Source organism: Syngnathus floridae, chromosome 20 (genome assembly GCF_059516105.1).
Source record: "Syngnathus floridae isolate MCC-2025c chromosome 20, RoL_Sflo_1.0, whole genome shotgun sequence".
Classification (NCBI taxonomy): Eukaryota; Metazoa; Chordata; class Actinopteri; order Syngnathiformes; family Syngnathidae; genus Syngnathus; species Syngnathus floridae.
Genome location: NC_142432.1, coordinates 7,716,236 through 7,731,852, shown reverse-complemented (window position 1 = coordinate 7,731,852; position 15,617 = coordinate 7,716,236). Strand labels below are relative to the sequence as shown.

Genomic DNA, 15,617 nt, shown 5'->3' with positions numbered 1-15,617 from the left:
AGTTCGAAGGAGAGTCTGCTTCCATGGGAGTGGTGCTGGTTATGGGCGATTCGGTGTGTTGGTGGGGGGCTGTTGTCTTCCATCCCGTCTCTCGGCCTTGGCGATCATCTTTGGCCGAGTTCTCGGGTGGCTCCTTCTGGCACCCACTGGTTTTATCTCCACGTGACCTTCCTGTGAACATTCTTCTCCAATCTTGGACATACACTGTCGTACCGCATTCAACCGTATCTTTGCTTTGTTAGGCAAACTATTTCCCTCTGTGCAGAGCGTTCAGTAGTAATCAAAAACTGGCGTCTAGCATTAGTCAAAACATAAGATACAATCAAGTACTGAACGGTCAAGACGACTCTGGCCGTGTCCATGATTCAGAGAAAAAACATCAGGCATGCATTCCACAGTTCCTTAAGGGTCATTAAGGTATTTAGGCAATATATCAAAAGTCATTTGTTATTTCAAAGTCCTCAGAAATATATATATCAGATCATAAAGTTATAAAAACCTTTCTCATCACCACTTATCAAAAATGTCTAGTTATGTCTTCTTTATTGATTTGGTGTGTAGGTATAATTATATGCTTCAAATGTTTCTTTTATTTATTTAATATGTGAATATACTTGTCTGCTTATGTACTTTATTCAATGAGGTTTGAGCATATCTGTTTTTGTAGCGAGGCAGGACTTTTTGTATTTCGACCTCATTCCTTCAGTGTGCGTGTAACATGTTAACAAGAAGTACTGGGCAGGCTAACGAGTTAGCGGGAAGATGCTGGTTCGCGATCGTGATAACACGCGAAAACGGACCGCAAAAGGAATGTAAACCAACATTTGGAGCAATACTACATTGTCCTAAAGGTTAGACATATGTGATCGTTCATTTCTCTTGTCAGGAGACCCACTTAGATCGTCAATGATTGCTGTACCACTGTAACATGTATGTACACGAACGTGAAACAGGAAGTGGTATCGCCTGAAAACGGCCTTCAAAATAAAGTACCCTACATCAAATCAAAGCACGACCGAATAACATGGAGAATTCTTAACACATACTGTAAATATGTTTTTAGAACAGCTTTTATTATTATAACATTTTTAAATTTTTTATAACAAGGCACAAGTGTACATACTGTAAATATGTTTTTAGAACTCTTTTTTATTATAACAATTTTTCTATAACAAGGTACAACACTGAAAATGTAGTGAAATAGCAACAAACGAACCGCGTTGTAGCGAGGGATTACCATATATTGAAATATATGAAAGAGTAAAAACCAGTCGCAAGAGAGCAGTATAGCTCTGGTTTGCTGTTACGGACTTCCTCCCTGGGCTGAACCATTATGCGATATGGGGGGTTACCTTGCTTTGAATTTGACAAATATTTTAAATGTAATTCGATTTTTGAGCAAATACTTACATTTTCATTAAAATTTTGTTGTTTTAATCAAAAGTACAAATCGAGAACGAAATTTATGGGAAATTTTGATATATAACGGCGACATGAAGTTGAACGCCCCTTTAATCTCGTAAATGATATTTGACTGTCATGGCGCCCTGAGCTCGGAGCTCCTTGATGCGGCATCATCGTATTTGGTTAAAAAGACAACATTTTCACTGTGTTTAGCTCATGTTCATGGTTTAACATCAACTCGTCGTCCTCGGCCGAGAGACCATGGCGGCCAGTAACACGGCTCAGAAAACCTGGGAGCTCACCAACAGCATGCAGGAGGTTCAGAGCATCGACGAAATTTACAAATATGACAAAAAGCAACAACAGGAGATCCTTGCGGCCAAGCCTTGGACAAAAGAGTGAGTTGACGTAACAAATAGATATTTTGCATGTTCAAAAGTCATTGTAGGTTGTTCAACATTCATTTGTGGTCGTATAAAGAGCAACAACACCGGTGTTGTGCTCGATTTGGTTCCCCCGTGAGATTTTGTTCCCCCTGCCGCGGGAGCGCGCACAGCTTGTTTGGAAAGCGAAAAACCGATGCCGTACGGCGTCGTACGGCGTCAGCACTATGTTGTTTTCAATAAAAACATGAAGAACTCACGTTTGCGTCAGTCAATTTTAATTTTTATAAGGGATTATTGTCATTTGATGTCTTTAAATTCATCCGCGTTCTGCCATTGAAGCGGGGTGCATTCAAAGACCAGTCGTAAAGACGGAACACTCACTCACTTCACCAAAAAGCAAGGATATAATTACGTGAGCTCTTTGCATAAACCTCGATGCAAAGAAACTCCTCCTTTTGGGTACCGTTACATGCTACAAGGGGTATATATTACAAAGGAGACTTTATTCTTAATTGTAATCATCATTCATCCATCCATTTTATTACTCAGGTATTTTCAAAGCAAATTAATATTGTTGCATTTATTAATTTGCTTTAAAATGACAGCGCAATATAATTAAAAGCTGACACTCTAGCAATGTCAAACGTGTTAGTTTAAGAAAAAGCCAAGATTGTGATCAAATCTTTCATAACGACAATGATTTGAGTGAATTGATTTGAATGAATAATTGAGAAGACATTTCAGTTCTGAAGGCTCCTTTTGTCCCAAGCAAAGTGAAAGGTGGTGGGATAAAAATTGTAACAGGAACGCTATAAAAAATGTCAAGCCGTGAATATTTGTGCCCCCCTCCCATTTTGAGAACGGTGAGTCCTGGACATCGACTGGCTTTTTTTCTGTCTTCCTGGGGGTCTGCTCAGGTAGTGTGGCAAATTTGAACAAGTTCCCTCATTCCTGGCCCAAGTTACAGGGGGGGAACAAATCCTCACGGGTGCCCCGTGAGGATATGTTCCCCCCCCTTATTTTGAGAACGGTGAGTCCTAGACTCCAGCTGTTTTTTTTCTGTCTTCCTGGGGGTCTGCTCAGGTAGTTTGGCAAATTTGAACAAGTTCCCTCATTCCTGGCCCAAGTTACAGGGGGGGGAACAAATCCTCACGGGTGCCCCGTGAGGATATGTTCCCCCCCCTTATTTTGAGAACGGTGAGTCCTAGACTCCAGCTGTTTTTTTTCTGTCTTCCTGGGGGTCTGCTCAGGTAGTGTGGCAAATTTGAACAGGTTCCCTCATTCCTGGCCCAAGTTACAGGGGGGGAACAAATCCTCACGGGTGCCCCGTGAGGATGTGTTCCCCCCCCTTATTTTGAGAACGGTGAGTCCTAGACTCCAGCTGATTTTTTTCTGTCTTCCTGGGGGTCTGCTCAGGTAGTGTGGCAAATTTGAACAGGTTCCCTCATTCCTGGCCCAAGTTACAGGGGGGGAACAAATCCTCACGGGTGCCCCGTGAGGATATGTTCCCCCCCCTTATTTTGAGAACGGTGAGTCCTAGACTCCAGCTGTTTTTTTTCTGTCTTCCTGGGGGTCTGCTCAGGTAGTGTGGCAAATTTGAACAGGTTCCCTCATTCCTGGCCCAAGTTACAGGGGGGGAACAAATCCTCACGGGTGCCCCGTGAGGATATGTTCCCCCCCCTTATTTTGAGAACGGTGAGTCCTAGACTCCAGCTGTTTTTTTTCTGTCTTCCTGGGGGTCTGCTCAGGTAGTGTGGCAAATTTGAACAGGTTCCCTCATTCCTGGCCCAAGTTACAGGGGGGGAACAAATCCTCACGGGTGCCCCGTGAGGATATGTTCCCCCCCCTTATTTTGAGAACGGTGAGTCCTAGACTCCAGCTGATTTTTTTCTGTCTTCCTGGGGGTCTGCTCAGGTAGTGTGGCAAATCTGAACAGGTTCCCTCATTCCTAGCCCAAGTTACAGGGGGGGAACATATCCTCAGCTGTTTTTTTTCTGATGATTTGTGCAGTGATACTGTTATTAATGCACTTTATCAACGTCTTTGGCCTTATTTGGGTCAAACAACTTTGTTTCTTTATCATATAACATACATAAAAATAATGACTTTAAACTTTATTAAGAAAAAAATATATATTTTTTTAAATAATGAAATAAAAAAATAAAAAATATTAATAAAAAAAAAAGCAAAATGGTCTTCAAGCAAGGTTCAAATATTTAGCATTTATTTTCTTTACATGCTGTACACAAAAAACAGCCTTCGGTTGAAGGCTCCCCGACACATAAAAGATGGAACCACCTGCAACACTCGTCACACTGAATCTGGTAAACAAAGAAAAAAGCAAGATCATACAACGCAGCACATTTACAATAATTTACAACGCATGTGTCATTCAATATATTTCTTAATCATCACATGCATTAGTTAACAAGACCTGACATAATTACCCATCTGTCGTCTGTGTCATGTGTATCACTCAATTATGCAAAAACTTAATCAAACATTACTCAAAACAAAAAAACTAATTTAGAGTTCATACAACAAAGAACTAAAACAAATTATTGTCTGACAGTTGAATTTTTTGTACGATATATAGGCTAAAGATGGCAAACATTTAAGGCATTCTTTATGCACTGTCAACATCTGACATTGTCTTTTTCAGTTTGCAGAACATCTTCTTTCAAATGAAGAAATAGATTTCTCATCAAAGGCACACGATATAAATAGGTACAGGCTGCAAATTGTCACCACACTTCTATTAGAGACTGGTAAGTAATATGCACCCAAGAGATGTTATTGCCACCCAAAGAATGGTCCTGACTGTGCTATCAATGCTATATACAACTCAGTTAAGTTTTACACAGGGAAGTACGATAGCAATTCTTCTGTCTTTGTTTTCACAGATGATTTATCTGACTTGTGCTTTGTTTGTGGGGAAGCTACACATGACACAGACGACAGATGGGTAATTATGTCAGGTCTTGTTAACTAATGCATGTGATGATTAAGAAATATATTGAATGACACATGCGTTGTAAATTATTGTAAATGTGCTGCGTTGTATGATCTTGCTTTTTTCTTTGTTTACCAGATTCAGTGTGACGAGTGTTGCAGGTGGTTCCATCTTTTATGTGTCGGGGAGCCTTCAACCGAAGGCTGTTTTTTGTGTACAGCATGTAAAGAAAATAAATGCTAAATATTTGAACCTTGCTTGAAGACCATTTTGCTTTTTTTTTTATTAATATTTTTTATTTTTTTATTTCATTATTTAAAAAAATATATATTTTTTTCTTAATAAAGTTTAAAGTCATTATTTTTATGTATGTTATATGATAAAGAAACAAAGTTGTTTGACCCAAATAAGGCCAAAGACGTTGATAAAGTGCATTAATAACAGTATCACTGCACAAATCATCAGAAAAAAAACAGCTGAGGATATGTTCCCCCCCTGTAACTTGGGCTAGGAATGAGGGAACCTGTTCAGATTTGCCACACTACCTGAGCAGACCCCCAGGAAGACAGAAAAAAATCAGCTGGAGTCTAGGACTCACCGTTCTCAAAATAAGGGGGGGGAACATATCCTCACGGGGCACCCGTGAGGATTTGTTCCCCCCCTGTAACTTGGGCCAGGAATGAGGGAACCTGTTCAAATTTGCCACACTACCTGAGCAGACCCCCAGGAAGACAGAAAAAAAACAGCTGGAGTCTAGGACTCACCGTTCTCAAAATAAGGGGGGGGAACATATCCTCACGGGGCACCCGTGAGGATTTGTTCCCCCCCTGTAACTTGGGCCAGGAATGAGGGAACCTGTTCAAATTTGCCACACTACCTGAGCAGACCCCCAGGAAGACAGAAAAAAAACAGCTGGAGTCTAGGACTCACCGTTCTCAAAATAAGGGGGGGGAACATATCCTCACGGGGCACCCGTGAGGATTTGTTCCCCCCCTGTAACTTGGGCCAGGAATGAGGGAACCTGTTCAAATTTGCCACACTACCTGAGCAGACCCCCAGGAAGACAGAAAAAAATCAGCTGGAGTCTAGGACTCACCGTTCTCAAAATAAGGGGGGGGAACACATCCTCACGGGGCACCCGTGAGGATTTGTTCCCCCCCTGTAACTTGGGCCAGGAATGAGGGAACCTGTTCAAATTTGCCACACTACCTGAGCAGACCCCCAGGAAGACAGAAAAAAAACAGCTGGAGTCTAGGACTCACCGTTCTCAAAATAAGGGGGGGGAACATATCCTCACGGGGCACCCGTGAGGATTTGTTCCCCCCCCTGTAACTTGGGCCAGGAATGAGGGAACTTGTTCAAATTTGCCAAACTACCTGAGCAGACCCCCAGGAAGACAGAAAAAAAACAGCTGGAGTCTAGGACTCACCGTTCTCAAAATAAGGGGGGGGAACATATCCTCACGGGGCACCCGTGAGGATTTGTTCCCCCCCTGTAACTTGGGCCAGGAATGAGGGAACTTGTTCAAATTTGCCACACTACCTGAGCAGACCCCCAGGAAGACAGAAAAAAAGCCAGTCGATGTCCAGGACTCACCGTTCTCAAAATGGGAGGGGGGCACAAATATTCACGGCTTGACATTTTTTATAGCGTTCCTGTTACAATTTTTATCCCACCACCTTTCACTTTGCTTGGGACAAAAGGAGCCTTCAGAACTGAAATGTCTTCTCAATTATTCATTCAAATCAATTCACTCAAATCATTGTCGTTATGAAAGATTTGATCACAATCTTGGCTTTTTCTTAAACTAACACGTTTGACATTGCTAGAGTGTCAGCTTTTAATTATATTGCGCTGTCATTTTAAAGCAAATTAATAAATGCAACAATATTAATTTGCTTTGAAAATACCTGAGTAATAAAATGGATGGATGAATGATGATTACAATTAAGAATAAAGTCTCCTTTGTAATATATACCCCTTGTAGCATGTAACGGTACCCAAAAGGAGGAGTTTCTTTGCATCGAGGTTTATGCAAAGAGCTCACGTAATTATATCCTTGCTTTTTGGTGAAGTGAGTGAGTGTTCCGTCTTTACGACTGGTCTTTGAATGCACCCCGCTTCAATGGCAGAACGCGGATGAATTTAAAGACATCAAATGACAATAATCCCTTATAAAAATTAAAATTGACTGACGCAAACGTGAGTTCTTCATGTTTTTATTGAAAACAACATAGTGCTGACGCCGTACGACGCCGTACGGCATCGGTTTTTCGCTTTCCAAACAAGCTGTGCGCGCTCCCGCGGCAGGGGGAACAAAATCTCACGGGGGAACCAAATCGAGCACAACACCGGAACTGAATTTTGACGCCAAACCGTAAACCGCCTATTCACAAACTCAAGCAAGAGAAAGGTTCGAATCGCCATGTGTATTTTTTAAATTTTTTGCGTTTGTGTGTACCTGGTACCAGCCACCACTACTTCAAGTACTCCAAGATTTCTGCACTGGCTCTGCTGAAGATGGTGATGCACGCTCGCTCGGGTGGCAACCTGGAGGTGATGGGCCTCATGCTGGGCAAGGTCGATGGCGAGAGCATGATCATCATGGACAGCTTTGCGCTGCCTGTAGAAGGAACCGAGACCCGAGTCAACGCGCAGGCCGCTGCCTACGAGTACATGGCAGCCTACATTGAGAACGCCAAACAGGTTTAGTGTTGTTGTTTTTTTTAGTTCTCCTATTGAGGGTCATGAAGGTGTACCTAAAGGAGTGTCTGAGTGTTTTTAAAATCTAGTGGCAACTGTGTTGTTGTGTCAGGTGGGCCGACTGGAGAACGCTATCGGCTGGTATCACAGTCACCCGGGCTACGGCTGCTGGCTCTCGGGCATCGATGTCAGCACTCAGATGCTCAACCAGCAGTTTCAGGAGCCTTTTGTTGCTGTGGTGGTAAGATTACGAGCCACCTCTGACATTGTTTACGATATTTTTGTGATTGCATCTTGTCTACCCGCATCTTGTCTACCCTATCTTGCCGCCTTTTACAGATTGACCCCACGCGGACCATTTCGGCCGGCAAGGTCAACCTGGGTGCCTTTAGGACATACCCAAAGGTAGAGGAAACCACTTTCATGGTCCACAACTGTGAGTTGTTGTTGTTTTTTTTACTGACATTTGTGAAAAATTTGTCATTTCAGGGCTACAAGCCTCCTGACGAAGGGCCGTCAGAGTATCAAACCATCCCTCTGAATAAGATTGAAGACTTTGGCGTACACTGTAAACAGTGAGTCTATTTTCTAAAGCACGAGTTTCCACATTTAAAAACGGTTCCTAAGATTTTCTTTTTCTTTGTGTTTGATAGGTATTACGCAATGGAAGTGACATACTTCAAGTCATCCCTGGACAGAAAGCTGCTGGAGCTGCTCTGGAACAAATACTGGGTCAACACGTTAAGCTCCTCCAGTCTCCTCACGGTAACTTCCTATTATGAAAGCCCCCGCAGTCTGAGTGAGTGAGGGGGGCTAAATAGTCAGCTAGCTTATCCAAACAGTGCGCTGCACGCCAGGACAAATTGACTATACGTCAAGAAGGTGACAGCGGCGCGGGCCATTGTGCTCTAATGAGCCTCCCCACTGACATGTTGGCCTCACCTTAAGCAAACGCTTCCAGCAACACGCATCTGTCTTCATCGGGCACATCCCGTTGGTCTTTTTGTGTGCGTCAGAACTCGGACTATACTACGGGTCAGGTGTTCGACCTATCAGAGAAGCTGGAGCAGTCGGAGGCTCAGTTGGGTCGGGGGAGCTTCATGCTGGGCCTGGACACGCACGACAGGAAGTCCGAGGACAAGCTGGCCAAAGCCACCCGGGACAGGTATGTACCGTTTAAAATGAATACCGTATTTGCCAGTGTATAAGTCGACTCGGTGTATAAGTCGACCCCCTAAAATTCGACGGAAATTTACGATTTTTTGATATATCCTTTATATAAGTCGAGCTCAATTGTTGCATTATATTAAACTTCAAAATTCAATCAGAAATATGCGAAATTTATTGACGAAATGTGTTCAAATTTGCGAGTTTGTAGCGAGCGATCTATACGCCATTTTAAATATTATTTACTTCATGACCCTGTGATATTACGCGCCGAGAGAGACTAACAACAATGAACACTCTTAGAAACTGGTTTATTTTTAGTTAAGAAACAACAAATTATAATTATAAAGTGATTGCCGGTACATAGAGTTAAAAATTCGTCTTCATCGTCGCTATTTCCAAACGTTTGGCGAATATTTTCTAAGTGCCAACGGCTCTTGCGCCATAAAGAGTCCGCCTCGGCTGGTTCCCCATGTCGGCCAGAACAAGTGAAAATTCGACCTCTTCCCCTGGAAGTCTGGCCAAGTTTGGCGAATATTTTCTAAGTGCCAACGACTCAACCGCCGTAAAGTGTCCGCCTCGGCTGGTTCCCCATGTCGGCCACCACAAGTGAAAATTCGGCCTCTTCCCCTGGAAGTCTGGCCAAGTTTGGCAAATATTTTCAAAGTGCGAACGACTCAACCGCCGTAAAGTGTCCGCCTCGGCTGGTTCCCCATGTTGGCCACCACAAGTGAAAATTCGGCCTCTTCCCCTTGAAGTCTGGCCAAGTTTGGCAAATATTTTCAAAGTGCGAACGACTCAACCGCCGTAAAGTGTCCGCCTCGGCTGGTTCCCCGTGTCGGCCACCTCAAGTGAAAATTCGGCCTCTTCCCCTGGAAGTCCGGCCAAGTTTGGCGAATATTTTCTAAGTGCCAACGACTCAACCGCCGTAAAGTGTCCGCCTCGGCTGGTTCCTCCGGTCGGCCAGAACAAGTGAAAATTCGGCCTCTTCCCCTGGAAGTCTGGCCAAGTTTGGCGAATATTTTCTAAGTGCCAACGACATTCATTTAGACATGGCGATTGAATGTTTACGTACCGGTAGTTATTGTCGTTGCTTGACGCGCGATGACTCGCACATTCGCTCAATACCCAGTACTTCCCCCTAGCAGTCATCGTCGCTGCCTGGCTTTCGATGTCCGTTATTGAGGTGAGAATATTTGAAATTGTTGCTGAGGATGCGTGTTAATACGACGAACGCTTTATAATGATTCAGTTTCTCGCTGTTTGATGAGCACAATGAGATGCATGAGAAACGGCCTGTGGTTACCATCACATTTGAAGCGATGAATACGAAGTTAAATTTTATGACTCGGTGTATAAGTCGAGGTCGATTTTTTTCGGTCGATTTTGGATTGAAAAAGGTCGACTAATACACCGGCAAATACGGTAAATCAAACCCTGAACGAGAAAAGATCTTTAAAAAAACAAAAGTAAAATATTTTTTGGCCCTCTTTGCTTCAGCTGCAAGACGACCATTGAAGCCATTCACGGCCTGATGTCTCAAGTCATTAAGGACAAACTCTTCAATCAAATCAACACATCTAATTAATTTTTTTTGGTTTGTTCCGGCACTTCCTGGGTAATGTTTGTGTATGACGGCAAAGTGTTTATGCTTAATACCCCACTTTTCACTTTCACTATTGTAGCCAGAAAATATATCGGAATCAATAAAATTTACAGTCCCATGCAGAAGTATTGGAACTCCAAGGTCAGTTTCTTTGTTTTTGTTGTATTTGGATTTCAGATGATCTCAAGTGGGCGGCACGCTGGCACACTGGTTGTTAGCACGTCCGCCTCATAGTTCAGATGGCCAGGTCTGTGTTGAGTTTGCATGTTCTCCCCGTGCCTGTGTGGGTTTCCTCCCACATCCCAAAAACATCCATGGTAGGCTGATTGAGCACTCCAAACACGAAGACAAGAAAGTTGTTTATGGGAGAAAAGGTCAACTGGGAGAAGCTTGCTGTTTCAATACTTTTGGAGGGACTGTTGGTGAAAGTACATTGTTTTATTATTTTGCAGGAATGATGGGGGGGGGGGGGGGGGGGCTGGTCTATGTAAAATTATGTTGTTTTTTTAAAACCTCCTTTGATTGAGTCTAACTTGACCCTAATGAAGACAAGCTCTTGAAGAGGAATGATTTTTTTGGCTGCCCCTAGTTTGACTTGAATATTTTCTTTCTTCAAAATCTTTTGATAATCACGGTGCAATTTGCAACGTGTTCCAACATAGTTCAGTGATCGGCAAAGCAACACGCAAACATTTCTTCACTGTTTCCAGACGGATTGCAAATGAAAATCATTACAAGAAGTGGTGCCCAATTCCATCTTGTAGAGAATAAGCAGGTACGTCTGCTGCCCCCTCGACGGGCTTCCCTTCTCAGTTGAACACGACATCCAAAATATACAGTTGGCCATTACAATGCCCTGAGAAAACGACGTGACACTTCAGCGTAGTGGACGCAGAGCAGGCTCGCGCGCTCGGCGGCTGAATGGCCTCCAGTGTGCTTCTGTTCCTGGCCTGTGTCACTGCCACGCCGCCGAAACCAACGGGGAGGACAGTCCGACTCGGGGCGCGAATTGTGGCCGGGAAAAGGGACGCCATTTAAACTGTGCAGAACCGTGACTTGGTTCTTCCATTATGTAACGCGAGGTCGTCCGAGCTGTGCTGGAAACCACACGAGCGCAGGCAGAACATGCAATCTCGAACCTGCGACTTCTAGTCCGCCTTGCCGCGAGTTATTTATATTTATAACTACTTGTTCTGATGAGATGTCATAATGATCGTTTTTGCACATTCTTCAAGTTGCACATTCCTGTTTGTCGGCTGGCTTCCGGCGCGTCATGGTTCCCATGGCAACGTATAGACGCCCAACAACTTTTCAACACTGCCACTTTTTTTTTTATTTTACCCCGACCACTCGCTGTTTCCACCGAACGCAGGTAGGATAATAAAATTGATTTTTGTTGTTTTATTTCAATGTGTGTGTACTCGACGTAACTGTAACTTGTAACTGACGTAGAGTACGTCATTTATTGTGCTAGCCAAATTAGTATCACAGGCTATACACACGATTCTGTTACGAATTTTGTAATAGTTGAATTCTGTATTATAACTTGTATGTTTTACTATCGTTTGCTACGTTAAATAAACCGGTTAGATTGCCGTATATGACGTGCTAAATGTTGAAATGACAAATGAGATGAGCTATTGGCGTTTTGTGACGTCGTATCTGGAGCGACGTAATTCATACAGTAGTACCATCTTGAGGCACGCAATCACGGTAGTTAATTGCGGTTCATATTAATTACTCGTGATGTGCATTTAGAAGGTGATCCCGGGCAACCATGGTAAGCCTGACCACAGACCTCATAGCCAAGTCCAGGAACTTCAAGAAAAAGAAAGGCCTCTCTCTCCAGTACAACCTCGGGACCCTTACTCACCTCCACTTTTCCGGGCACGACATCGAGGGCATTGTGAGTAGAGGCCATTGCGTTTCACTCTTAAAAATGTAAAAAAATAAATAGCTTGTGTATAATGATTTAATGCTTCTATTCCCATTGATAACAGTTTTTTTTTTTTACTTCTGCTTCAAACTGAGATGGTTCCCACTTGAGAGGGCGTCTGCATGCTTAACCTCGTGTTTATTATTGTGGTTTGCACTTTGCAATGGTGTGGAAGTGCTGCTGTTTCAGCTATTTCTAACCCCCCCTTCGCCTTTTGCAGGGTGACCTCTCCGCATGCCACAACCTGACCGTCCTCTACCTGTACAACAACCGCGTCAAGCACATCCAGAACCTGGACTTTGCTTGTAACCTGACCCATCTGTACCTGCAGAACAACAACATCTCACGCATTGACAACCTGGCCCATCTGCGCAAGCTCTCCAAACTGTGAGTTTTTTTTTTTTTTAACCATTTGTGGGTATCACATTGAAGGATTTTGCATGTGTGTGTTTTTCAGCTACCTGGGCGGTAACAGGATCTCGCTTCTGGAGGGTTTGGAGTGCCTGGGGGAGCTGGAGGAGCTGCACATGGAGAGCCAGAGGCTGCCCCCCGGGGAGAAGCTGCAGTTCGACCCCAGGACCCTGCACTCCCTGGCTGTATGACCCACTTTCCTTTTTTTCTTCTTTTTTTCATATTCTCTGAAAATAGTCCTGGCTGCACTTGAAAACGATGTAGCGAGTTCCCAAGGAGGTCAGATGAGAAGCTGAAAACACGTGTTTGCTACAAGATGCCTGGCTGCTTGGTGGTCCTTGTCAAGGGGATCTTGTTTGATGATGTCAAAGAGGCCTGTGTGGCTCAGTTAACGGCCCAGTGCGAGCTCAACTTCGTGTTTGTTTAGATCATTCCAACAAATTGCTGTGCAAATTCAAACAGTTCCAGATTTTTTTTTTGTGTGTGTTGCCATTCCACAACTTTATCAAGGTGACTTGGATCGACTATAACGGCAAATACAAACCTTAAAGGAGTCTTGCAAGTCTCAAAATCTCATGACATTTGTACAAGATTTTTGTATGAGATTTTTGGACTCTAAACTATTTTTTGTTTTCTTCCAGAAATCCATGCGCATCTTCAACATCAACAACAACAACATAGACAAAATCGCAGAGCTGGCCGCGCTGTGGGAAATCTGCATTTTCTCCGCCGCCGACAACAAGCTGCACAACGTGGAGGTAAAAGCACTCCTCTCCCCTTGAAGTTCATCCGACGCGTGATTAGCTGCCGGCGTTAGCGTGAAGGCGCTGGCGGAGCTGCATGCGGCCAGGCGTGAAATGAGATGGAGATGCGGATTCTACACAAGCAAATCTCGCAAATCCCACCGTCGGCTCGAATGACTCTCTCGGGGTTCCGAATTATTCAGCAAATCAGTGACCCCCCCCACCCCCCTCCATGGAGGGTTTTGCTCGTTGACAGCTCAAAACAAGCATCAATTTTCCTGCCTGAATCTTTTTTTCTTTTCATATTTAGAATTTGTTGATTGCTTTTAAACATGGTGTTCCCAAATTTGGGATCAGGAGTTTGTTATTATTGGAACTGCCAATTCGTTTCATTTAGGACACCTTAATTTCAACAATTGTTATACAAAATGTCATTTTTGTTTGGCTGCATAATTTATACAAGCAGTCTGCCTTTATTGATTCCTCAACGACAGGCCTCCAAAAGGATCAATCAGCTCTTCTTCTTCTCTTGATTACTTTTTTTTCCCCTTTGCTCAAAATAGATTATGACAGGTAGTCAGTCGGGGTGACAAATGGGGAGCATCTTCATCCTGAATCGAAGCGCTGGTCAAATGCAGGTTCATAACTGGCTCATCATTAGCCCGGCTCTGGAGCTGAGGCGGGGGTGGGTGCCTCAGTGGCGGCAAGGGGGCTTAAGCTCTGACTGACGGCCCTGACACGATCATTTATCAAAGCCGTGCTCAGGGGTCCCCCCCCCCCCCCCCCCCCCCCCCCCCCCCCGCACACACACACACTCCCCGCCGAACTGATTGCAGCGCCGCTCGGTAAAGTGGAAGCGCTTTGGCCAAGACAGGAAGGCAATGAACAATCAGCATGTCCAGAGAGTGTTCTGATTTCCACAGCGTGGATTAATGTGCCTTTTGGATAAACATACAAGCGAACCCCCCACCCCTCTCCAGTGGCGATACAGTTTATTAAAATAGACTGATGTGTTGTTTATGGACTGCTTTAAACATCCTTGCGTGTTTGTTTCGAACTGAGCAACTTTGTAAAAACAGCACAGCACGTTACTTTAATAACTAAAATATCTCCCCCCTCTCTCCTCCCTCCCTTCCAGGAGCTCGAAAACGTGTCGGGGTCCTGGCCTTGGCTGGTTCAAATGGATTTGCGTGGAAATCCTGTGTGCAAAACCGCCAAGTACAGAGACCGACTGATCACAGCGTGTAAGGCACTCGGTAAAGTAGCTTTTTTTTTTTTTTTTTGCTTTTCAAAATAATCTAACTTAGAAACGAGCCAGGCGAATTGTTTGTGTTTTTCAGAGGTGCTGGATGGCCGCGACATTCAGGAGGTGACTAGAGAATTTTTGGTCAAATGGGAAGCCTCCAAAGAAGCCAAGAAGAAGAAGAAGGAGGAGGAGGAACTGTTGAAATCACTTGCAATGATGAGTAAGGCACTGCAGTTAATATCTTTAATTTTTTTTTTAATTTAATTACAAAAATATATTCCGGTACAGTTCAGTTGTATTTAACTTTTATGTAGTGTACATTTGCATTTAATGTTTTACAACTCGATAGATGCAGTCTAATATAATTTTATGTACAATACATTTTTAATTTAATTATTATTTATTATTAGTTTTGATTTTTTAGATGTATTTTCATAATGCTACAGTGGCTTAAAATATTTAATTATTAAATCTCTGCCAACCGTATTTTAATGTTATCATTGGAAAACTTGGTGGTATTTTATGTAAAAAATATAACTACTGATTTAAAAATGAAAAATATTTCCACACATTACATTTTGAAATTGTAAACATGTTATTGTGTTAATAATTCAGTAGGATTTGACATGGATAAATAATGTACAAATGTGGAGGTTATATGTGTTTTTTTTTTTAAGAAAATAAATCCAGTTTGTGTTTGCTTGTGTTCTAGATAACGTTGGTGTGGGTCAGACGGGTGTGCACCCGCCTCACGTGTGCTGCCACGCTCATGCGCGAGGCTGGTCGGCGCAGCAGCAGCCTCACAGGTCCCCTCTCATTGTTTGTTGGATTCAATTTGTCATGAGTCAGGTTCAAATTGATTCAAATTAAATGTTTATTGTTTTTACTGTCTTTCAGGGTGCAGCAGTTAAAAAGCTCCTTGTGCAAAAAAGCTCAACCGAACGGCGGGCACGTCGGACGCAAATAAAAATAACACCCCATAGATTTGCTAGCTGTTCCGAAATGTGATTCATTAGATTTTTACTCAGTTGCTGTGTGTGTGTGTGTGTGTGTGTGTGTGTG

General features: G+C 43.3%; 2 protein-coding genes and 1 long non-coding RNA gene across 4 annotated transcripts; all 3 read left to right on the top strand.

Annotated features, from left to right (window-relative positions):
* Positions 1 to 1,512: 1,512 nt before the first annotated feature.
* On the top strand, positions 1,513 to 10,650 carry cops5 (COP9 signalosome subunit 5). The gene is made up of 8 exons (XM_088363082.1): positions 1,513 to 1,802; positions 7,215 to 7,449; positions 7,559 to 7,687; positions 7,786 to 7,851; positions 7,936 to 8,021; positions 8,100 to 8,211; positions 8,463 to 8,611; positions 10,114 to 10,650. Exons 1-8 carry the CDS (start codon positions 1,666 to 1,668, stop codon positions 10,199 to 10,201), a joined length of 1,002 nt encoding a protein of 333 aa, XP_088219208.1. The 5' UTR covers positions 1,513 to 1,665; the 3' UTR covers positions 10,202 to 10,650.
* Positions 2,939 to 5,000, top strand: LOC148381169 (uncharacterized). The gene is made up of 3 exons (XR_015854593.1): positions 2,939 to 4,558; positions 4,694 to 4,755; positions 4,882 to 5,000. It is a non-coding gene; the product is annotated as an uncharacterized LOC148381169 (long non-coding RNA).
* Positions 10,651 to 11,418: 768 nt separating the features above from the next.
* On the top strand, positions 11,419 to 15,539 carry ppp1r42 (protein phosphatase 1, regulatory subunit 42). Of its 2 annotated transcripts, XM_088363085.1 has the most exons (9): positions 11,419 to 11,591; positions 11,978 to 12,125; positions 12,376 to 12,542; positions 12,613 to 12,751; positions 13,208 to 13,324; positions 14,448 to 14,565; positions 14,650 to 14,775; positions 15,268 to 15,361; positions 15,453 to 15,539. In XM_088363085.1, exons 2-9 carry the CDS (start codon positions 11,997 to 11,999, stop codon positions 15,520 to 15,522), a joined length of 960 nt encoding a protein of 319 aa, XP_088219211.1. In that variant the 5' UTR covers positions 11,419 to 11,591; positions 11,978 to 11,996; the 3' UTR covers positions 15,523 to 15,539. The 2 variants fall into 2 exon arrangements, with proteins under 2 accessions (XP_088219211.1, XP_088219210.1); XM_088363084.1 differs by lacking the exon at positions 11,419 to 11,591 and having other exon boundaries at positions 11,735 to 12,125.
* The last annotated feature ends 78 nt before the right edge of the window (positions 15,540 to 15,617 follow it).